The sequence below is a fragment of the Protopterus annectens genome, chromosome 4.part0 (assembly GCF_019279795.1).
Source record: "Protopterus annectens isolate FY-2018-M chromosome 4.part0, PAN1.0, whole genome shotgun sequence".
Taxonomy (NCBI): Eukaryota; Metazoa; Chordata; order Ceratodontiformes; family Protopteridae; genus Protopterus; species Protopterus annectens.
Genome location: NC_056733.1, coordinates 340,932,110 through 340,957,109, shown reverse-complemented (window position 1 = coordinate 340,957,109; position 25,000 = coordinate 340,932,110). Strand labels below are relative to the sequence as shown.

At 40.8% G+C, this 25,000-nt stretch overlaps 1 protein-coding gene across 2 annotated transcripts in view; it reads left to right on the top strand.

Annotated features, from left to right (window-relative positions):
- The window catches only part of LZTR1 (leucine zipper like transcription regulator 1), an 830,693-nt gene that overhangs the window by 540,305 nt on the left and 265,388 nt on the right, over window positions 1-25,000 (top strand). For both annotated transcript variants that reach the window (XM_044068313.1, XM_044068312.1), the window contains one exon: window positions 5,049-5,205. In XM_044068313.1, the coding sequence (XP_043924248.1) occupies window positions 5,049-5,205 (157 nt within the window). The remainder of the gene's footprint in view (window positions 1-5,048; window positions 5,206-25,000) is intronic.

Sequence of the window (25,000 nt, the reverse complement as noted above, 5' to 3'; positions counted from 1 at the left end):
TTTGAGGTTATTGCACCTGGTAGGCAGTGAAGAACTTGTTTTGCTTTTTCAGTGGGATACAGTTCATCTTATTACTTATTGAAAAGTACAGCTAATTACTTGTGGGATTGTATTGCCAATTACTTATGGGAAAAGCAGGGCTAGGCTTCAGAAGGTCTACTTGGAACCACTATTAGCCTAGTTTACACCTATGAATCTCTAAGGGCACTGTGCAGGAACCAAGCCTTGATAATCTTGCTGCTGTTTGGGTTGATAGCATTCTGATGTGCTGCCTGATGAGTGGGAAAAACTCATAAGCTGTGCTCCACTATAAACAGAAAGCTGCTTTGCTAGTAGCTGTTTGCTTTCCATCCCAGAGGTGGAATGGAGTGCATCTTTAATGGCACTGATTAAGTGAACTGGAAAGACGGGGATGATAGTTGGTTATGCTTTTTAGATGACCCAGCTTCTTCCCACTTGGTCTTTCTCTGGTACCTTTATTGAAAAAGGCTTTCTCTCGCTGTGCTAGTTTGGCAGATTATCACTTCATACAACTCGATTTTGATTGTTATTCAGGGAGAGGATACAGAATGACTTGGAAAGCTGCTCCTTGCCCTTTGGGAATGGCTCAATCTCCTCAAAGCTGGGTTTACCTTGTTCTGCCCCTTTGAGAACTTTGTTCAGGGTGCAGTTGAACTGTTTTTTCTGTACTGCCATAGAACTGGTTTCTACTCAAATGTTTCTGGTTTCCAGGAAGGAGGGAATGTGGAGATCTATTTTGGGTCTCTCTGTTCTCATCACTTTTCTGAAAGTTCTAAGTTTCAAGATATTGACAATTCAGTCCTTACTCCCAGTGATTTTCCCTCAAGCTTTCATGGTAATGTTCAGTCTAAACTACGCATGTCTTCATTTTCCTTTTCATCCCAATTTTTGGAAATTCTTGTATTTTTGTGCATCTTCATATCACTTTCCATTTTCTTGCTTTATCCTTTGGTCTTTCCACTACCCTGGTGGTATTCCCATAGTACCTAGCTCCTGTCCTTACATTCTACCTACTTCAAGGTGTTCAAATGTTTCCTTGTCTAGACAATATTCTCATTCAAGCTGCTACCCAGGAGTGTCTTCTGACTCATTTGCATTTTGTGATGGATCTTCTGACCAGGTAGTGTTTCACCCTGAGCCTGAAGTAACTTTGCTTAATTCTGTCTCAGGTCAGATTTTCTTCTGTTTTCTCCAGGCTGTGTATGTACCCTCAGATGGAAACCGTCACAGACTTTTTCAGGAGATCCAAAGCAGTCCTTTATGAATATATGTTAAACAGATATCTTTCTGGACATTGCCCATCGATGAGGTACTCCACAGATGTATCTGTTTGTATGTACAACAGACAGCACAAGATTGCCCCCCCCCCCCCAAGTCTACCATGCCGTCAGTTGTGGAGAAAGGATAACTTGTCCTTTCCCTGGAAAAAGGGGTACCTCTATGCTTACCATCCAGTTCCTTTAGTTTCAAAAGTCCTTCTGAAGATCAGGAAGGACAAACCAAAAATTGTGATTGTGACTCTTTCTTGTTCCAGCAGCATTGGTTCTGTTTCATCTGGACAGGGGCAGTCATGAGACTTTACCTCACGGGATAGACTTACTTTCACAGAACAATGGCTCATTGATTCATCCAAGCCAACAACTTTGAGTCTGACTCTGTGGGTGATAGTTTTAATTCCATTCGGGCACCAGTTATCTGAGGATCTGCTTAAGGTTTTAAAGGAGGCTGGAAAACCAAACACTAGAAAATCTTATGCAAATGGAAGATATTTCCCTTTTGGTGTCACACGCAGAATTACGACCTTTATCAGATGGATATTCCTAATATTCTGGTCTGTGTGAATTGTTAAATGCTATCCTGGCATTTTCTTCTATTAAAGCTCGTTTGTCAGCTATTTCTAGAAATCTCCTTTGGATCCTCCGTTGTCATCTTGACTCGAGGTGAAACTGGTTTTGAAAGACCTACTTAATGTTAGGCTTCCAATAAAAGCTATTCCTCATCCTTGGCATTTGAATTAAGTTCTGGAAAAGCTTACCGTATCTTCTTTTGAGCAAGCTGCTTCTCACAAGTTTTGTACTTGATGCTGCTAGTGGCTTTGACCTCTGCAAAGCACGTTTCAGAGTTGAAAGCCTTAATGGCTGTTCTGCCTTTTCTCGTCTTTCATATGGACAGGGTCACTCTATTTACTAATCTTTTCTTTATGCCAATGGTGGTTAATGATTTATCCTTGAATCACATCTTTAACTTGCCTACCGTTTTCTTTTCTTCCACTCAGAATTTAGAGCAAAGGATCGTATATTCTTTGGATATTTGTAGTCTGCTTAGGCCCTGTTTAAACAGAACCAGGTTTGTTGGAGAGTCTAATCAAGTTTTTGTCTCTCTCCAGGATAAATATTTAGATGTTCCTGCTTCCAAACAAACAATTTCTTATTGGATTTCTAAAGCTGTTTATTTTAGTTATTCTTTTGTGGCTTCAGTTAATACCCATTCCACTAGAACTGTTGCATCTTCAGTGGTTTTCTTCAAAATTGGTCCAAATCTATTCTTGAAGCCGCTATTTGCTCTTTTGTTTATACTTTTCACTACACATTATAAGATTGATGTGTTTTCTAAGAACAAAGTAGGTTTTGCTCCATCAAGTTTTCTTGGGTTTTTTGGACCATAAACTTTTTTGCCTTGGAAAGCTTTGGGAATATCTCATATGTTAATAATATTGCAAAAGGATCATAGAAGGATATTATGCAGTCATGTAAGACCTCACTATAACTGTAGATGTCTAAATGATCACTGTTGTAGTATTACATCACTCCATCCTTCCTCTTTTTCATTCTATTTTATTTTGTTCAAGGTAGGTTCTTTTTTGATGTGTACATATCTACATAGTCACCTCTACTTCTGCTCCACCATTTTGTCTGGGGGTAAGGTAGTCATGAGGCACTTTGTGTCTGTAAGGCTTTTATGAACCTTTACTTCTGCTGGTTTGAGTTCATACATCAGACATATGGCATTAGGGGAAGTTGACCAGGCCTTGGTATGTTGGCCAGTCAAACATCTGTCCTTGGCAAGATAGCTTATAGATTTAGTACTGCAACAGTGAGTAGTCAGATGTATACTGTTATGGTAAGTTTTTCAAAAAATGTACTATGTCCTTCCGTGATCACTGTTGCAGTATTAATAATCTTTGAGAGTATCCAAAAGCTGTCTTGCACAACTGTACTTTCTGATGCTATGCACTGCATCATCAGTAAAAAGTAAGAGAATGAAGAAGTACACATCTTAGTCATGTGATCAGCTTCCATTTATTTTCCGGTTTGTTTGGATCTCTACTGTTATGACAACATGAAGGTGATTACCAGGCTTGAGAGATAAATTGTAAAAGGTCTCTCTGAAACACATTGGTTAGGGAGGGAGAGAGAATTGTGCACTATTGCAACATGTGTCTTTAACACACACAAATGGTAGAGCCTGTGACCAACACATACTATAATGCATGTAGTCAAGTAGACCAGTTAACTATTCATTACAAGTGGTTGAGGAAAAAAGGTAGAAACAGACATTTGACATGGACATATGGAAGTGAAAGTATATTATGCTGGTCACTGTCACTGTTAGATGTTTGGATGTATTGTTCTGGAACAATTTCTACTGACAAGACCAAGACAAAGCACTGTTAAAAGAATGTAGCTGCAAGCTTATAAGGAAAAACAAATTCAAGCTGAACAAGGTACATCACATACTGAATTGTGAATGGCTAGTAAGAAATTCATTCCATTTGTCTGGCAACAGAGGGAGCCCATAACAAAGCCATGTAAGGTGACAATAAACTGCTTTATTGAAATTGACTGATACCACCTAACTGCTTGATGTATATTAAGTCATTAGGAGAAGTTCCTCATTGTGGATATTTTTAAATGTTTTAAATGCTAGTAGAAGTAGTTTGTGCCTAAAGAGTATTTATTGCTTTATTTTCCTGTTTGTAATCAGAGTGCTTTGTACCATCTTGTAATGCCTCCATGATGCCTTCTTTACTCGTAACAGCTGTGTGTGCTTGGTTACCTTATGATGATGATAAATTTCTGTATCAAAGACTTTTAATTTTTTTCTCAGACAGGAGTCATTTATCACACAAAGGAGAAGGGTGTGTGTGTGTGTGTGTGTGTGTGTGTGTGTGTGTGTGTGTGTGTGTGTGTGTGTGTGTGTGTGTGTGTGTGTGTGTGTGTGTGTGTGTGTGTGTGTGTGTGTTGGGGGGGCTGTCAGTGCACAATATGCTAGCTAGCAGCATAAGTCCTTGCTTTGTGTGAAGGAGCCACCCCAGTATGGATCCTTGAAAAGTTCTGGCCAGAAGATATGGAAAGTCTAACTGACCACGTGAAAAACAGTAATGAGCAGTGAGGAATGCGGAAGAAGCAGACAAGGTTTAGTAGACACTGGGCTAGGGAAACGATTGTGTACTGACTATAGAGCAGGAGGGTTAGGAGGTGACTACCCATGACATGAAATGCTTGTTTTGTGCAACAACGCCCTGTTTTGCTTACTTGGCAGATGCTGAAGGATTTGTGCATAAATTCTGTAATATAACTCCTGGTGCAGAAGATGTCATCACAGTTGTTCAGTATTTAGACATTTTCTTCTGTTGCTCATACTTTTTAAGATCAATAAGTAGAGTGAAATAAATCACAGGATTGTGCCATATTGTCCTTTTATTTGTCTTCGCGTGAACCTCTGCATAAGTTTTTTAATCTTTATTTTATTTTTTTTAATGACATATGCAGTAATCTGAACATTTCTGATTTTTAAGCCTGGTTTTTAATAAGTGAGACAAGCAGTTAAAGAAAATGCGTTCTTAAAGCATCCCTCCCAGATTTAATTATCTTAAATTACCACGGTTGTCCATAAGACAAAAGGTATAACTTTGGCCTATCAAAGAAGTGAAGTAAATGAAAACATCTAGTTCTTTAATGGACTGTTTGTATTCTTTTGGTTCCATAGATTATAGGTAATGACTGTGTACATCTTTGTTGTTTCAGGAACACTGCCTTAACTTTGTAGTGAAAGAATCGCACTTCAATCAGGTGATTATGACAAAAGAATTTGAGCATCTTTCTCCTCCTCTAATAGTGGAAATTGTACGTAGGAAGCAGCAACCCCCAGTCCGTGTGCATTCTGACCAACCTGTTGATATAGGTATGTATACCTTGTCTGTCTGTCTCTGTGAATTACTGTGCGTTTTTGTGCAGATATTGTTTGTCCTTCAAGCTGTTGCCCCCATTTCATTCTTCTTCAGACCCATCTATCTAGCCACAACCCCTTTTTTCCCCATTTTTTGCACCTTGGGTCAGGGTGTCACTTCAACAGTGACATTCGCCTAGAGCCAAGGTATACACTCCAGGTAGTTAGCCCTGCTGCGGTAGTTCCACACCACACACTCATGTACTTATGGCCAATTTAGTGTGTCCAATCCACCTACTGCATGTCTTTGGAATGTTAGTGGAAACCAGAGCACCCGGAGGAAATCCACGAAAGCACAGGAAGGACATACAGGCTCAGCACAGAAGTCACCGCAGACGAGAATCGAAGCAGGAGACCTCTTGCTGTGAGGAGATAACACTATCTGTTGTGCCATTGTGCAGCCCCATTCTTCAGACAGTGTCATCTTGTGATCTCGCAGAATATGAATGTGTACTAGGGGAATAACCCCCCCCCCCCCCCGAGCACCTCTCTCTTCACCATCATCTTGGCATTCTGATTTCATTAAGATAAGGTACCATGTCCAGTAGTGCAGGAAGATTTCTTACGTCACCTAGTATGAGTGTAATAAGGCTGTTGTGCTGTTTCACTCTCCTGTTTTTTGACAGTGGTATATTGTACCAGTCTTAGTATGTGTAAGAATGGCTTAGGCGTTTTGTTTTTCCTTAGTGTCATGTGTCTTTCTTATCCTGCAGTGAGCTGATTTGCTGCTCCTTTAATATGTTCTTCCTTTGCAGCCTGCTAGTACTTGCCAGGCTTGCTCTTTATGTAGTGACAGTGTGAAGTTGTCCTTCACAGTTTTAAAGCAGAACTAATTATTTTTTATTGCACTTTTTAATATTTTCCTCCAACAAAGAGAAAAAAAAAGTTATTGGTTACTTCCTTGTCATTTCAAACTAGAGGTTGAAAACATTATGTGGCCAAGCCAGACTGAGAGGTGACAGTTGCTGATTTCATAGTGTTTGTTTGGTTTCCTCAGTCGAACAGTTAGCATGTACCATTGACTGCCAGTGGCATGTGTATGTAATACCTGATCTCTTGTATGTATTTATTACATTAACTGGTGGAGGGTGTTTTGTTTAAATGTTGATTTTCTTGTAGATGCGTACTACCTTTCTTGTGGGGCAGCACTTGTCACTATTTGTGAAAAAAACATTTTATGTGATGAGTGAGAGGATTTTTTTTCCTCTGTTTTTTTTTTTTTTATTCTGTTTCTTGGTGTGTAAAGTTTGCAGTAGCTTAGCTTACATTTCTATTTTGACGTTTTATTGTTTGTTGCCTGCTGGTAAGATTGCAGTGTTTCCTTGCAGGTACTCTTGCATACTTGGACAATTGTTTAAATGGCTCAGCACTATCCCTGTGTTGACATTCTTGAGAAGTAAAATGACCCAAAGGTCAGTGAAGACCCCAGTGATAGTTTAGGAAAAAGTAAAAAATGCAGCAGGGAAAAATGCATCACAGTTTAATAGGCAGTACGTACTGTGGTGCAAAAGTACAAAACTGTAAATAAACACTTTTGTGTTTAAATTAGAAATCCAGCAATTAAGTGGAATTAACAGAAAATGCATTTTGGTGATGCTGCTTGCTATGACATGTAAGCATGTGACTAAAGTTGCACATTTTGAGAGGATAGCTGTACTGAAATAACAAGTTGTACTTTGTAAGTTGCACTTTGTTTTGCCAGGATAATTGAAACCAAAGATCCATTCCACCCAAGGTACCTTTAGAAAATTCTTTAAGACAAGCTACCTACTCTTTAAGTGATACATTGGCAAGCTTCAAACCCCTCAACAAGCCCAATTAGCTCTTAACGAATATGCAGAAATGTACATTACCGCACTATACCAGCCTGTAAACAGCTGCATAGATGCAACTGTTCACTATAGGAACAAGTGCAGTGCAAATCCCAGAAACAAACCCCCATGATGGAACCATAATATCAACAAGCTTTATAATAAAAGGAAGAGAATTTTAACCGAAGATAAGAAATGTAATTCCCAGAATGCTAGAGCCCTCATCACTGAATTAGCTGGACAAATCAGGAGCTTAATAAAATCCACCAAAGCTCAGTTTGAGGCTAACATAGGTATCCAAGATAAAGACAATAACAAGGCCTTTTTAGTTGTTTGTAATCTCAAAAACACAATGTAGTAATGTACTGAGTTGATTGTGAACTATGTTACCTACATTGATATTGAAGAAATAGCCAGTCTACTGGCTGATAAATTTAGCTCTAACTTTACCCCTCTCTCCCTTCCATCTATCCCTTAGGATATAACTGAAACTGGCTCACCTCCAGCTATCACATAAGACCAAGATCTAAAAACACTATCAGAAGCTAAAAACACTGCATCAATGGGTCCTGACAATATCCCTGATGCATATTACATACCATGAAGCACAATTTAGCTAACCCCTTAACAGCACTGTTCACCCTTAGCCTTCATACAGGTTTTATGCCAAGCAAATGGAGAATAGCTACAGTCATTCCCCTGCATAAGGGTTGACCTTCCATAGACCCAGGCAGTTGTAGACCTGTAAGTCTGACGTGCAAAGCTATGGAAAAGACCATAGTGCCTTTTTTAGGCAGTGCCAAATTGACAAATCTACCAACATTGCAGAATCAACTCAAATGAACCGCAGGTTATTGTTGCTTAATGCCAGGTGCCTAAATTAAAAAAAATAAATAAATTCATTCCTCCAAGCCCTCCTGACACTCTAATATTGATGTCATCTGTGCAGCTATCCGGACATGGTTTAAAGTGACAAAGTACCCCAGCAGTGCAAAGTTTCACTGCCTTCCACACTTTTAGACTAGTAGCTGCACAGGCAAGGGCTAATTGTGGAGGTGTCTCAGTTTACACCAGTAACAAGTTTACCTGTAGTGTGATCAAAGAGGATGACATCTTGGAGTTCCTCCACATGCAGATCACCATAGACAAAATCCTGTACCATATCCTAGCCAGCTATAGGTCACCCTCCATGTCACAATGCATACTTTGACCTACTGGAGACACTTATCATCCAACCAAGCAACATACTCATGTGAGACTTTAATTACCCCTCTGTAGACTGGGAATCCTACACGACTTCAAAACGTAGAGATTCCCGGACTTCATAAATAGAAATACCCTTGAACAAATAGTGAACACATCCACTAGAGGCTCTTTCATACTGGACCTCGTGCTCACAAATATGGGAGAATGCTTCACCCCCCCCCCAGTATCTCATCCTTCCTGATAAGGTAAAGCTTTCTCCTTTGAAAGCAAAATCAACTTCGTAATCCCGTTAAAACCAGTAACGGCAACTATTCCAAGGCAAATTACCTTTTATTAAATGATTATCTGTCAAAATTCAGTGCTCCTCCAAACTCCAAGAACACAATAGCATATGGTGAATTGCTCTCAGAAACTATGTACAACCATGTCAGTGGCTGCATAGAAGCTGCTGCTGTACCTACCAGCATCAAGCCCGGGACTGGCCCCAGAAAGTAAACACCCTGGTGGCATCCCAAATTAAACGGGAGATGCAACGGAAGAAAAAAAAATGTCAAAAATCAGGAAGGGTGATTACCTTAAGGATAAAAACTCCCATGTCAAACTAAATAGGCAACTGAGTGGGCTAATTCGGTAAAACAAAGCCAACTTTGAAGCTAAGATAGCTTCCCGGGTGAAAGATGACCATAAGGCCTACTTCACCTGTGGTAGAAACCATAAGGGCAGCACACAGCAATGTGCTGAACTGATGGTTAATGGCATCGTCGTTACTTAATTTGGTAATGTAGCGAACCTGTTAACCAACAAATTCAGTTCCAGTTTTGCCTACCTCTCACCCCCAACCATCCCCCAAAAAATACTGTAAAACATAACCCCCTCCAACTACAAGTAGGGAGCATGAACTGGCTGCTCTTTCTAAAGCCAAGAACATACATCACTGGGAGCCAATAACATCCCAGAATGCCTCCTGAACTTTCTAAAATACAACTTTTCAGGATTCCTGGAGTCATTAAAACAGGTTTTGTGCCATGTTACTGGAGGACTGAGATAGCCATCCCCCTTCGTAAAGGAAGACCTTCAGATCCTGGAAACTATAGATTCCTTAGTCTGACTAGTCTTACTTGCAAAGTCATGGAAAGAACGATCATGGAAATTATCAGCTAGGACATAGGAGACCTCTAAACACTGAATCCTTTCCAGTTTGGCTTTGACTAAGGAAGGTCATGCTTACTGAATCTGGTGGACTTCTTTAAAAGGTCACTATGGTAATGAATGAAGGCAAACTGTCCACACTGCCTACATAGATCTGGCTAAAGCATTTGAAACAATATCCTACTCGGGCATTGTCAACAAACATGCAGAGCTAAATATAAACCCCTTATAACATACTGATAGCTAACTGCTTACTAATAGGACCCAGGAGGTAAGAATTGTTGAAGTCATCTCTACAAAGAGGCCAGTCACCAGTGGAGTCCATAAGCACTCTGTTCTAGGCCCACTCAGGTTTGGTATCTACTTCTTGGATGTCAAAGCGAATGTCAAAAGCCTCTGGCTAGCCATGTTCATAGATGATTGCAAACTGGGAGCAGTCATTGAATAACCTGAAGATGACAGCACTCTTCAGGAAAGTCCAACACAGACAAATAATGGGTGCTAAAGCCATGGCTTAAAAGTCAGTACCAAGAAATGCATTATAGTACCTTTTGAGAAGTCTGCACCCCTGGGTAACTACATCATCAATTAAACAACCTTAAAATTTGATTCATTAGTCAGGGATCTGGGGGACTGCGGTGGTGGTGCTGCGGTAGCGTTGTCACCTCACAGACGTTGCCTGTTCAATTCTCAGAGCGTCTTCTGTGTGGCGACATGCGTGAACGGGCATTCCTTCGTTGAAGGTTGTGCGTTAGGCCCAGCAAGCCAGCACGTAAAACTCTACTGCCAATTATTAGCGGACCGGAGTTCCGCTGTGGCGACCCCTAACCGGGAAAAGCTGAAAGACGCAACAAAAAAGTCAGGGATCTGGGAAGTCGTATAGATAGCAGCCTAGCCTTCGACCAACATGTGTCCAAGGTAGTAAGGATATCCTTCTGTGTTGCTCATCTTAAAAGCAAAGGCATGGCATCTAGGTCTAGAGAGGTCATCATAGTGTGTAATGCCCCATTCTGTTTGTATCTGACCAGACACATGCAGCAACTGGAACATCCACAAAGGTTATTTATGGAATGAGTACAGGGAGTAAACTCAATGTCCTATGCTAATCACCTCAAAGCCCCGTCTCTTCACTCAGTATAAATACAGACTTCTGAGAAGTGGTCTTTGCTTAACATACAAGGCATCCCTGGACCCTGTTTTGATGAACATTTTGCACATCCCCAAAACAAACAGCATCAGAACTACTAGATTAAAAGGCTTAAATTTTGCTTGAGAAATAAATAGGACATGTTTGAGAGAAGTGTGTTTCTCAGAATTCCCATTCTCTGGAACAGGCTCCCCATCTTCTCCCTATCCCTGTTTAAGCACAACTTAGCCCACTGGATGGGTAATCGTAAACTCAGTCCTGGTCTCGTGCCTTTGTCTCTGATGGACAGAGGTTGTCAGTAAATTACCCCCTATATAAATCAAATTTGTGGGTCATATTTGGGTTGCTCTGCTAGGCTTATAAGGGCCCTAGTGGTCACTAGCCTAGTATACTCATGTGAACCTATCATGGAGCTAATTAATAAGGGCATAGGGAATCTGCAAACATTGGATCTGTTTGGATTCGTCAACAGCAGCTCATGTAAACTTAACCTGGTGGACTTCTTTCTTCTTTTTAAAAAAGGTCACCGAAGCAATGGATGAAGGTAAAACTGTACACACCTCATACCTCAAACTCACCACAGCTTTTGACACAAATCCTCACTCAGGCATAGTAGAAAAGTTAAATAACCTGGGAAAATAAATCCCTGTATTACCTAATGAATTGCTAGCTGACTCACAGATAGGACGCAGGAAATCAAAATGGAGGAAGCTTGTCTCCACAGAGAGACTTGTCACCAGTGGAGTCACCCAGGTTACTGCGCTTGGACCTTTCCTGTTTGGCATGTACTTCTCTGAAGTGACCTAGCTTTTGACCAACAGGTGTCCATTGCCATGAGAAAGTCCTTCTATATTGCACAGCTTATAAACAAAGGAATTGTGTTTAAATCTAGGAATGTTATTGTTTCCCTTTTTTCAGCCCTCATTAGGCCAGTCATGGAGTATAATGCCCCCTTTGGCATGTAATTGTCCTTACACATGCAACAACTGGAATGTCCACAGAGATACCTTAGTAAAAGGATACAAGGCCTAAACTATGTCATACATGGACTGATTCAAAGCCCCGTTACTAAACTTGGTATCCTACAGATTAAGTGGTGACCTGTGTCTGGCATACAAGGCATCCTCTGACCCAGTGCTAACGGATTTAATGCACATCAAGTGGCATCTGAAATGCTCTGTCTAGGGGGTCTAAACCTCTTCTGCAGTGGTGTGGAGGACAGGTTTATCTTATAGGGATACCAGTACTCTGGAACAGACTCCCCATCCACATAAAACATAGATTATCCTTGTCCATATTCAAGTGCAACTTGGATCTGTTGATGAGAAACAGAAAATTTACCAGAGGATTGTCCCCCCATACAACTAATGGACAGATTGCCATTCCTAAATGCTTCATCTCATATATGTGTCCCCTCAAGTTATCTGTGGTATAAACCCATTTATTCTCGCTAGGCATAATATATAATTCTTGACCATGGGATATTGCCAACAGTACTAATGAGTTGAACTTCACTTTTTAATCGTAGGTTATAGTGATGGTATTAGTTTTAGTAGTAATATTTGATCTGATGTTATCTTTCATCCATTCCTCAAAAGATGGGTCTCAGATCCGACCTCTGATATGGCTTCATCCACTTCAATAAACTTTAGCTCCATAGCTTGAGCTTCTCCCCTTACCCATAATCCTTTCCTAAGCTTGGATTACCTCAGATCTCGTTTGTTGCTTCAACATTTCGGTGTTATTGTTTGTAGCTCGAGTGGTCTTCGCTTTTAGACAAGTCATTATTTTCTTGTTTCTCCTTAGGAGGGTACTGTTTATCTAGTTCCTTTTCTCCCCTTCAGATATAAATATATATGTGTGTATGTATGTATGGAAGTGAGTGTGTGTGTATGTATGTATGTATGTATGTATATATGTGTATATGTATGTATATATATATATATATATATATATATATATATATATATATATATATATATATACATACACACACATAGCTACACACAGAGATATTTAGTCAGAGTAGACTTTTTTTTTGTCTCATTAGGCCTCTTACCCCTGCTTATTTGTATTTTTCTGCTACCTTATGTTGAGGTACTCCTCCTGTTACCATTGTTTATATTCTGTCTCTCATAACTGTGCTGGTATTTGTGTTACCATTGTTGCTAGTCCATCCTTCCTTTGTTTCCTTGCCTTCCCTTTTTCTTAGTTGCCTCTGTTATTGCTGTTTGGTTCAAGATGTCTGAGAAACCAACTGGTTTTAAAAAATGCTCATCTTGTGGGCACAAAATTCCTAATTCAGATGCTGTGTATGAGTGCATGTATTGCCTTGGAGCAGAGCCACTTAACACCGATTTATAATATTTGTGCTGAATTCAATCACTGAGCACTTGTTGAGTGCAAAAACAAGCATGTGTTGGAAGATCTGCTTCCATCTTCATATTCTGAAGCTCCCCCCTCCTCCAAGAAATCTTTGGAGACATCCAAGAGGGATTCTGCTGGCAAGGTTAAAGATTCAGGGAAGCATTCCTCCAATCGCTTTCCTACATCTGCTTTAGGTTAGGCTCCACCCGAGAACATTGCAGAATCTTTGGATGTAACTGCTTCCTCGGATCTGATGCCATCTAAACTTAAGATCCTCATATCCAACTGCCCCCTTGGGTCCAACTCGCTCTCCATGCCAGAGGTCTCTTGGATACTCCCTGGAGCCTATTTCCTCAAGACTCCATTCACTTTTCTTTCAGAAGACACACTGATGGATTTCCAGACCACACTTAACCTCTTCATCCCTCAGGTCAGCTAGGAGGCCTACAGAAGCAGATGTGGACATGATGATGTGAAAATTTCTCAGAATCCAGATTCAGTTGGGAGTCCTCCCAGCTCATATTGGACCCATGAGGCTGCCACCAAACCAATCCCAACTTCTAACATCCCCTGGTTTCAGAGTCTCTGGACCTTTGATCTTGAGCTTGTCTGTGTCTGATCTAAAGCCAGGCCCTCATTGACTCCAACACCTTATCTGATCCATACTGCTGTGACTGTGTTGGAGCCAGAAGGATCTTGACATTATAGTATTGGCACCAGATCCAGGGGGTTGGCTTCAACTCTTCTGCCTTCAGAACCATTCCTTCCCCTCAGAGCCTGGGCGCTGGACAGCTCTGCTCCAACCTTTGAATCAAGACAAGGTATTAAGGGGTGCTGCAAGCCATCCTGGGCAGGTGGCTTCAGCTCCTTCCAGGTCAGTTCTTGGTTCCCCCATGGCCTCTCCCTTTGAGGTAGTGGAGAGAGCATTCTCCACCTCTGTGGACAAGACATTCTTGCCCCCCTCAGGTCCATCCCATCCACAACTGTCTACTTTGGATCCTGTGTCTTTTCATCCTTTTCCATCAGGACAGCTAGTCCCATCAAGCTTAGAGACTGTCCTCATCCAGGATTCTGCTCACACTTCTGAATCCTGCCTGGAGCATCCCACATGAGAGCCCCTTCTGAAGCATACATGCAAAAGGAGGCACTTAGATTCCCTGCAGGCATGTTTAATGGAAGACAAAAAACAAGTAATCTCCGTGGTATCCCCGAAGTCTCAAAACAACCCACTAAACTGTAGTGAGTCCAAAAACAAAACAGTGTAAGAAACTTCTCTGTGTGGAAGATTTTCAGTCCATATATTTCTAGTTAATCACTGTATATTAATCAGATCGGACAATGGTAGTAGAAGTAGCGAACGTAAACTCGTCTTAAGTCAAAATAAAACAAAAAGTAATAATAGAAAATATATAATTTTACAGCATTACGAAGTATTCAAAAGTAATCCAAGCAAGGCAGGCAGTCTGTTTCCAGTCGAAAATCCTTTATTAAGTACACAGACACATCATTTTGAATAAAGTGGAAAAAAGAACCCGAAAAAAATAAAAATAAGAAAAAAATGTATGTATGATGATGGAAACATTTATTTTATTTTATTTTATTCTACAAATTGGTTTTGTTTTGACTTAAGACGAGTTTACGTTCGCTACTTCTACTACTATTGTCTGATCTGATTAATATGCAGTGATTAACTAGAAATATATGGACTGAAAATCTTCCACGCAGAGAAGTTTCTTACACTGTTTTGTTTAATGGAAGACACTGATTTTGCTGAAGGGGAGGGGTCCCTCCCAGATCACCCCTTGCCGATGTCTCTTTCAGTGAAATCCTTGAACTTTTGAGACAGAAAGTTGACTGGTCTTCTGACCTACCCCCCCCCCGCAGTAGGCGTCAGTGTTTCTTGAGGCTTTCAGAGATGGCTCAGCTATGTCCTGGGTAGTCCCACTGGTGGATGAGATGGTAGACTTTATCTCCCGCTTGCCTTGGAAGGCTCTGAGTGTCACAGAGCCCATTTCCAAGAGGCCAGATAAGTACCTTGTTGCGTCAAGGGATCATGCCCATTGGAGCAAGAGTCCCCTAGTGGATGCTTTGGTAGTAGCAGAGGCCATTAAAGAACTTACTGAGCAGAGTTCTTCTGTCTGTCCCCCATAGTGTCCAGGGTGTTAGATTTGAAAAGTGTGGTTACAAGTCAGCAACCTTTGCTGTCAGAGCACAGAACTACTTGACAGACGTTACAATATTTTAGAGGACATTGCTCAAGGAGTTTTCTAATACCCTTAGGGCCCATGTCTGAGTAGGACAAGACAATTTCTTCACAAAAATGGCAACCCTTCAGTCACTGTCCATCTCCTCCATGAGGCTGATTTCCCATGCTTCATAAGGAGCTTTGAGAGTGGCTGGTTCAGGAATTGCCATAAGAAGGCATCCCTGGATGTGCGTTTGTGATTTTTGCAGAGCACTTCAGGACCTAATTCATCAGTGCTGCCTTCGATGGCGCCACGTTGTTTGTCTCTTAAGGTGAAGGAAACACTATCCAGGAGAGAAAAGGATGGGAAGCCATTATTTGCCTTAGGAATACTTTTTTCTAACCCTCAGAGGACCTTTTCCTGGAACCATGGAGAAGGTATAAAGATATAGTTTCTTAAGATGCAAGGGTCTTCCCAGGATTCCTATGGAGATGGATCCCTTCCCCACAGTCAAGGGGGTGCTTATCCTTGCACCCAGAAGCCTGGACAGCCATCACCAAAGACACCTGGTTGCAGAGGGTCATATCCAGAGATTATTACATACCAATTTCCCTTTAATCTCCCATTTGGAACAGAAGGATTGCCAGTGTTCCACCCAGTCAGAGGAAAGCAGCAGCTCTAGAAGTGGATAAGCTGCTGACAAAAAGAGTCATCCAAGTGGTCCCCCCAGACCAGCAAGGATCCAGAATTTATTCAAGATTTAGTGACTAAGAAAAATGGGGACTTGAGACCAATTTGATTATCGGTTGGTCAAGCACCGAGTTCCAGATGGTCATGGTTCACTCCATTCTGCCGCTGTTGCACAAGGACGATTGGATGTGCTCTGAATATCTCCAGGATGTATACTATGCCATCAAAATAGACAGTTACTCCAGGAGATGCTTATACTTCCGGCTGGGAACCAGTCACTACCAATTCAGGACCCTGCACTTTGGTCTCACCACAGCCCCTAGTGTGTTCATCAAGTGCATGGCAGTGGTCACAGCTCACTTGAGACTGCTAGGATTCCAGGTGTGCTTGACAACTGTCTCATGTCTGCTCCCACCAAGCCACTACTGATTTAAGTGAGGGAACTACTTGTTCCACCTGTGTCTTCAACCGGACATCACTGTGGACTATGCCAAATCTCATATCTCCCCCACTGAAGTCCTGGAATTCATTGGTGCTCCTCTGGATATGGTGGCACAGATAGCATGCTTACCACAGAAATGGTTAAACGCATTCTCTCTTTTCCTACCTCTACTGCCAAGTTAGTCTTACAACTTCTTGGGTGTATAGCAGCTTCTATAGTTCTGTTACCCTTAATAAGATTTCACATGAGGGCACTGCAGTGGATGCTTGCAATGCAGTGGTCAATAGGATGTCACCCTCTGACTGTACTAATTCAGATTACAGAGGGTTGCAGAGAACACATAGTCTGGTGGCTTCACACAGAAGTTGTTTCTGAATGCCACCCTTTTATCCCTTCTGTACTAAAGACCACAGTGACTATGGATGCCTCCCAACTAGGGTGAGGGGCATTACTTGGAAAGGACAGTTCAAGGCTCTTGGTCTCAGTTGGAGGTCATAAGAGCAGTCCTATTAGCATTGCAGGCATTTTAAGATGATCTCCCTGCAGGGATGGTTGTTCAGATGGACAATATGTCGGTCTGGTACATCAACAAACTGGGAAACCTGATCTTACCCCTTATGTTGAGAAACACTGAGAGTGTGGCAGTGGAAAATCTCTTCTGACCACTTCCTGCTGGCAGTGCATATTCCGGGGAAGTCCGTGTGCTAGCAGACAAACTGAGCAGGTCCATCTTACTCCCTTAGTAGTAATCTCTCAACCTATTAGTGAGGGAAAGGATTTTTCGCAAGTGGAAGCCAACTGTGCTGTGACCTCTTCACCTCTCCCCACAATTCGAAATGCAGCAAGTATTTTACCCTGGTCCCTTCATAAGGGGAAGTCACTGAGAGAGAGAATGATTCATGATTAACCCCCAATCTCCTCTCTGCTTATCTCCCCCCATCCCTCTCATTCCCAAGTTTCTTTACAAAGCATCTTAGTGGAAGAGCAAAGTAATCCTCGTTGCACGATTCTGGCCTCAACAAGTATGGTTTCCCTTCCTGTGGCCTCATCCGATGCACTCTTTATGGCTGTTAGAGCCTTCTCAGGACCTTTTTATATCATCCATCCAGGATACTTCACCTGGATATTCTGATGCTCAATTTTCCGCTTGGTTTCTCCACTTTCAGAGATAGCTAGATTGCCCAGGCTTTCCTCTCTGGTACATCATATCCTTAGATCCTCCCAGAAAGATTCTGCTGGGAAGACTTGTAAGAGCAAATTGAAAAGATTTTCCATCTCTCTCCTGAGACATCTGGAACCTTTTTCATCACTTATCCCAGCTATCCTTGATTTCTTGCCTCAATTTTCAGTAGTGGAGCTAGTTATTCTACCATTAAGGTCCAACTTGCTTCCATTTCTCATTTTCACATAGGCATAAAAGATTCTTCCATGGTATCACTGAGATTATGTAAGGCTTGTCTCAAAGATGCCTTTTTACTTCAACCACTTATTAAGAACATACTCCCCCATGGAACTTGTATTTCAGACTTTGACACAGTCTCCCTTTGAGCCTTTTGCCAAGGTAGACTTAAAATTTTTGTCATGGAAAACCATTTTTCTGTCTGCAATTACATCAGCGAGATGAGTATCAGAACTCAAGGCACACTCTTCCCAGCCACCATATCTTATTTTTCATAAGGATGAGGTCTTTCTTCGGACTAACCCTTCTTTCGTACCCAAGGTGACATCAGAAACTGCTATCAGCCAAGTCCATCAATCTAGCTGTTTTCTTTCCAAGCTTTTCCGACAAGGAAGAATACATGCTGTGCTTGTTGGATGTTCACAGACCGCTTAGAATCTATCTCTGCAGAACTAGAGTTCAGGAAATCGAACCAATTGTTTATATCCTTTTCCAAAGCTAAATTGGGCAAGGTGGCATCAAAATTAACTTTAACCAGATGACATACTGATTGCATTTCCTTTGTTCATAAGAAACGGTCAGCTTTACTTAAACCTCCTATGGCTCATTCCATCAAATCTGTAGCCACTTCATGTGCTTTTCTGGTCCAGGTCTTCAGTAGATAACATTTATGCAGCTGACACTTGGTCCAATGCTCATAACAAATCAGACATTTTATTTAGGGATAGAGCAGTGTTTGCTCCACTGTACTGCGGAATATCCTTCCTAGAGGACCACCAAGAAGTTTTCTGTAGCTGTGGACTCTGTTGAGAAACAGATGAAAATGACATCAGATACAAAAGTTTATGTGCACACCTTAATGATGCACCTGTGTTGTCTGTTTCTTTTCTTCCTCAAACTCCTGCCTTCCAGCCCCCTTTCAGCTTTGGAAGTTTTTTTCACTTAGGCTTCTAGCTTGTCCTTAAGAATGATTCCTGTCTGCCTTGCTGAATGAGCTTCAGTAGTCTTAGTCTTCTGTCTATCCTAACTAGAATGTATTTTAATTTAGACTGTTTTTGACTGGCTACATGTTTTTGGTGCAAAATGGTAGGCTGACCAGGGGCAAACTCGATGTGAGGTAATCCAGGTTTAGAAGAAGATTATGGGTAAGGGGAGGAGCTTGAACTATGGAACCAAAGTCTAGTGAAGTGGCCAAAGCTGGATAAGAGGTTGAATCCGAGACCCGTTGGTTGAGGAAGGATGAAAACAAACAACACAAATGCATCATTATGGTCAGTACAAAACTTTTGCTTATTCCTAATGATACTAACAAAATCATTCATGTGCACCACTAACATGATTTCCTATTTTACAGTCATCTTTCTCTTTTTTCTGATTTTATTTCTTCTAATGTACACAAAAACAGAAGCTCATAGTAAGATGTGCAGGATTGAGAACAGGACTTGACCTCTCATTTCTTTGCAAACCTGCTTTCCTTTGTCCATTTCTAAAACAGTTTCAGGGTTTTGTACTGTAGAAATAACATTTTCATAATTATACCTGGAAGTGTAGTCAAGGGCTATAAAGCAGTTTCAAACAACCTTTCAGCAATTATTACATACTCTGGATTATTTGTGCCCCACAACACAAATTCAAAACATTTCTGTACTTCAGAAATAAGGAGAATTATTTCCTTTCTACCAAAACCAAGTATTCCCTTTCTTCCACAGTAGCATGACCTCCAAGTTAGTGTGTATCGTAGGAGGATACAAAGATGATGACCGTCCCCTTGTCAAATGTAAAGGGACAGAGATTTCCTCAAAAAATAAAAAAACTTCCTCAAAAAATAAAAAAAACTTCCTCCAGTCCTTGTAGTGATATCTCGTACTACCATGGAGTAAAGGGAATACTTGGTTTCGCTGCTGTACCTGATACCCTAATGTTTCCAATATGGTGTGCAGACCAGTGTTAGCAACAGCTGCCAGGCCTTCAACTGTCATTCCCCGTGTCAAATTTTGTACACCATAAGCATATTCCTTCTGGCATGGGCAAGTATTTAACAAAGGATAGTAAAAGTAAATAAACATTTCTAATTGACTGATAATGATAACCCAGTATCAGAACCTGTGATTGCATGTTTTGTTAACTGGAAAAGCTTACTTACATCAGAGTTTCAAAGAATGATTCATCGTACATACACTGCTAAAGAATCTTGGCAAGACTGGTTAAAACTGTATGTTCTTGGTACTTAAATACAATCAACAACCCCCTTTTTTCTCATTTTTCTGTGTGAGTTTGGGGTGTTGTGTCAAGGGATGCCACCACTCTTGAGTCACTTCAACTCTCTCACATTCTTTGAAATTCATGCTGAGTAGTAGAGTGGGCTCTGTGACACAGGACTTGTGTCATGACGTCCATCCATCTCTTGGCTGGAAATCCTCTTTTCCTCTTGCTTTCTTCCTGCATCTTCCTAATCTTTATGTAAATCATCTTCCACTTTACTGTACATGTTTCAAAACCACTATAATCTGTTGTCATTGACCTTCTCTGTAACTGGGGCTACTTTGGATTTTGCTCTCATGTCATTTCTTTGTCTTGTCCCACAGTGTGCATCCTGCCATCTATCTCAGACACTTTATCTCTATCCCATCAGGTATTCTCAACTTCTCTGCCTTCACAAGCTATCTCTGACATTGTGTCAGTTGCAACACCTCTGATTCTAGCATTGATTTACTCATTCAGGTTTTCCTTCTAAACCGCCCCTCCCAGATTCTTGAAGCTGTTTATTGGTTCCACTGTTTTCCCTTCTGTCTCAGTGTTCAGCTTCTTCTGATGTTCCCCCACTTGCTGCCATGAGTCCTGCTTGCACTCTTTCATCCCATGTGCCTTTGGTTTTGCATTCCAGTCCCCTGTGACTTGCCAAAGTTCCTGTTTAGAGTGTGTTTATAGTGCCACATCATCTGCATGCAGCAGCTTTAGTAATCTGTCCCCTCCAATCCATTTGATAATGTAGTCCATCACCAGCTTGAACAACAGTGGGCTCAGAGCTAAACTCCGATGGTCATCCAATCCCACCGGAAAACCTCTCGGTGAGTCCAAGTATTGTTTGCTCTTGTATAATTGGACTGTTGTACATAGCTTGCCCTAATTCTGCCATTGTTTCCAGGACTTTAAACCATTACAGGGCTGTTCTAGGAATGCCCATTTGGATTTTTTCCTCTCATCTCCAGCTTCTCCGCTATATGCCTCACTGAAAACAATGGGAAGGTTGTGCTTCATCCTTCTGAGAGTATCTGAATTGATAATGTCCTATCTTACTTCCTACTATTCTGTGTACTTTATCAGTCACCCTGTCCAGCACTTTAATGCAGTTTGACAGGAATTTGATACTTCCCACAGGTGAGTGTCCCCCTTGGTCTTGTACACTGGCACTACAATGCTTATTCTCCAGTTATGTGGAATATATCCTCCTTTCCATACTGTAATGAGTGCCATCAAGAGCAATTTCTCATAACTCATCAAACATCTCGATAATAACTGCTGCTTTCCCCGGACTTTGTTTTCCTTCTGACTCTTCTTCTATGGTGGGTTCTTTTTTATTGTTGTCCCTACATGGGGCCATACCATTTCTGACAGCTTTTCTTCATTTAAAAAACTCTTGGAAGTACTCCATCTGCCTTGGATATTCTCTGGACTGTTGAGCAGATCGTTGTTGGCATTCCTTATGAATGGTGTCTGTTGACAGTCTTTATCTTTCTGTCATTGCCTTGCCACCTGATAGAGCTTCTTTGCCATCTACAGAGTAACTTTCTGGAAACTACTAGAAGTTTCTCTGATACCTTGTTTTTTTGCCACTACAACTGTTGTCTTAGCCTCTTTGTTAGCCATACCAACCAGCACTCCTCTGTAATTTAGTCTGTGCCCCCCCCCACTTCTTTATGATAACTTTCTGGGGTTCTGCATTACATCACCAACTTTTATGTACATTATTTCCATGTCTTGCTCGGTCGCATATCTGTTCTGTAGTCTTCAAACATGTTGTTTTGATGTGCCAGTGGTTTTGTACTGGGGGCTGACAGTTTCACAAGGGGATAACTTTGCAGTATCCAGTTGTATCTGAATGCCCTGCATTCCTACGAGGAAGTATTCCTGAGTTGCATATTAGCCACTCTTGTATGTGATCTTGTGACTCTGTCTTGGTGAACCATGTATTGGCCACCATCAGTCCATTTGCTAGACAGAAGTCTAGAATGTTCTTTCATTCTTTATTCCTGTTGCCCCACCAATGTGTACCTAGGCATACGAGCAATGCAGGTCTCCCATGTCATTGTTTCCCATTATTTCTAGGAGCTCCTGCAACTGCTGCCTGATTTTATTCATCCCCTTTTCTTCATCACAATCATCCTGCATGGGCTTAGGCTAATATCAGACTACCTTTACACTAGAATCTGATTGTCATGAGTTGGTCACAAATTCTGATAACATCCCTTACTGTCTTCGGAAGAGAGCGTCTCGCACCACAAATTCCAAGCCAAGTGACTTTGCTGTACCTTCCCTCTTGTCTCCCAAATGTACAGTCTCCTTTTGCCATCATGTCATCTACTTCCAAGCTGCATACTGTCAGTGAACTTGCATTAATTGTAGCAATTCTTAGTTAATTTTTGACAGGTCAGTTGGTTTTACATCCAGCTTTTTCTCAACAGAGCTGTCATAGGCAACCCAGGCTGGGCAGCTGGGCTGCCCAGTATCTTATTAACGTAGGGTTGTTGGCCTTTATTGTGGGGACACACTGGCCAATAGGGGGACAAAGACTCTCCCACCATTAGCATGGGTGTCTGGCATAGGTTGGAATATGCCAATTCTTCAAACCACTCAGCACTGACAAATATCCATAAGACCAACAGCAGTTAATTCAAATTCATTCATAAACTTTTCAATAAGTTTAAAGCACTACCATGGGTTTGTTTTACCAGTAATACTGGCAAATCTACATATAGCTTTTACATCAAAAAGGTGCCCGAGACCAGTTCTTAGTTAAAAAAAAAAAAAAAAAAAAAAAAAAAAAAAAAACACAAACTAATTATACTTTTCTCAGTTCACCTATTAATAGGAGGCACATTAGAAAAAAAACATTACAAATTGGTACTGCAGTTCATTTTAGAGAGAAGTTTACTTCTGCCTTCCAAGTGATCAACATTTTTTTAAGTCCCTATTTTGACATCTCATTCTTTAGTCCTAATTGCTGGCGAAAAAAAGGAGTAGAGATAGTTGCAATAACCTACCTTAATTGTAAAAAGCAGCCTGCTACTGTATCCCTGCAAAACTGTTCAGAAGTAGTTCAGCCGCAGAATTTACAGGTCTCGGATTCTTACAGCTCTTCCTTTTCTGCCTTGTCCCATGCATACTTTCTCATAAAAAGAAGCTGTCAGTACTAAGGCACTTTTGACCATGCATGCCTGTGCACGTACAGACATAGACACACACTTGTAGAGCATAAAAGAATGCCTAGGCAGCACTGAAGTAGAAGTGATTGGGCACTGGACACTGAAAAGTCAAAATTGCTGTTTCTTGGTAGCATATCTACACTGGAAAAAAGTGTTCATATAAATAAAACTGAGGGGTATGGCTTGCTTGTTGGAGAAGGTAGCATCTCATGGATTGTTGTGGTGGGTGCACCTATTACAGTAGTCCTGTATGGAGAGCTGCAGTAAATGTAAGATATAGTGGTGTACTTTGTAGATGTCTGTAGTTCTGACTCTTACCTAGTTCACACAACATCTGTACCCCAGTGCAGTATTCTACCAATAAGTTGTATATCAGTGATTGTTTGACATCCTAACTGCTCAGCCCTTTAAGAGGGTACTTTTTTACTGTGAAAACAGTTTTTTCATTAGCAGTAATGAGTAACAAATGAGACAGAGCCTCTGAGCTATGATTAGTTGTGCTCTTGGTAAATGCAGCTTGATCGTAGTCATGTTGGGCATGTGCCATCAGGAATTCTTAAGCCGCATTTAAGAGTTTACAGCTAATTCCTGAATTCTCAAATGAATGTGTAAACAGAAAGTGCCAAATAAAAAATCAAAATCAGCAAACTGAGGTTGATTCAGACTTAAATAAAACAAGTAAAATAAAACAAAAAACATGAGCACTTTTGTCCTACCAAGAGACTTCATCAGATAAATCATGTAACACACATAATGAGTTTATATACTGTTCCTGTGCATTTAATATGCATAACTGATTCTCAAGGCAATGTTAACCCTTACAGGACAAGAACCATAAGAACATTTGTGACATGCGCCCAATGAGTAATTTTTTCACTTTTCCAGAAAGTTTTTTTTTCTATTTAAGTTAACTAAACACAAGCTGCTCTTTCGTTTAGTACAGGCATAAGGGAAATGTGATCATTAAGTCCAGGGGGCATAGTGGCTTTTAATCTCAACTGCCATTTCAGTCCCTTTTTTAATGGGGGAAATTGTTATTCCAAGAGACTTATACTTAGCTAAATGTGAGGGGTGTCCAGCCTTTTACATTGGCAGAACTTAGAGAGCTTTAAAAACAAAGATATATGAGCACCTCTATGAAATAAGTGTTAACAGGGAGACTAATGCTTTATATAAATATTCTAAGACGTGCTAATTTTAAAAGATTCACTTTTGGTATTTTTGACATTTTGACACCCAACATGAATGGGGATGACTGGAAACTTACCCTATTAAAAAATCAATTATGCAGACTGAATGAACAACAAACATATATAAACTCATTATGTGTGTGTGTGTGTACATGATTTATCTGATGAAGTCTCTTGGTAGGGACAAAAGCGCTCGTGTTATGTTTTATATTACTTGTTTTATTAAAATCTGAATTGACCTCAGTTCGATGGTTTTGATTTTTTACTTTACAGATAATTCCACTTAAAATGTAAAATAAGAAATCAATGTTATGTGCACTCCTGCAAATCAATCCTGTTAGAAGAAGGTGAGTTCATTTGAAATATTTTAATGAAATATTAATATCGATAGATTACCTGTAAAATATCATCAAAAGTTTGAACAGAGAGGACTCTGGACTTGCTTTGTAACCCTGGTCTGTATATTTCCCTCTTGTCACTTCTGTGCTTTTGGAAGCATTTGTGAGTCCTGCTGCATGTTATATTGCTAGCATTTAACTTATTACAAATGTGCCAGGTCTGTGCCTTTGTTAGCTGAAACTCATGTTTTGATAAGCTGTTTAGTTTTCTGTTTTTTGTTGTTAAACACTGCTGAAGTCTTTAACTTATACCAGGAGCGGTCTGCTTTAGGCAGCTTTTGGGATTATTTTCTCCTGTCATCCCAAGTTTGGCTTTCATTTTTTTGTCTCTGCACTTTGCAG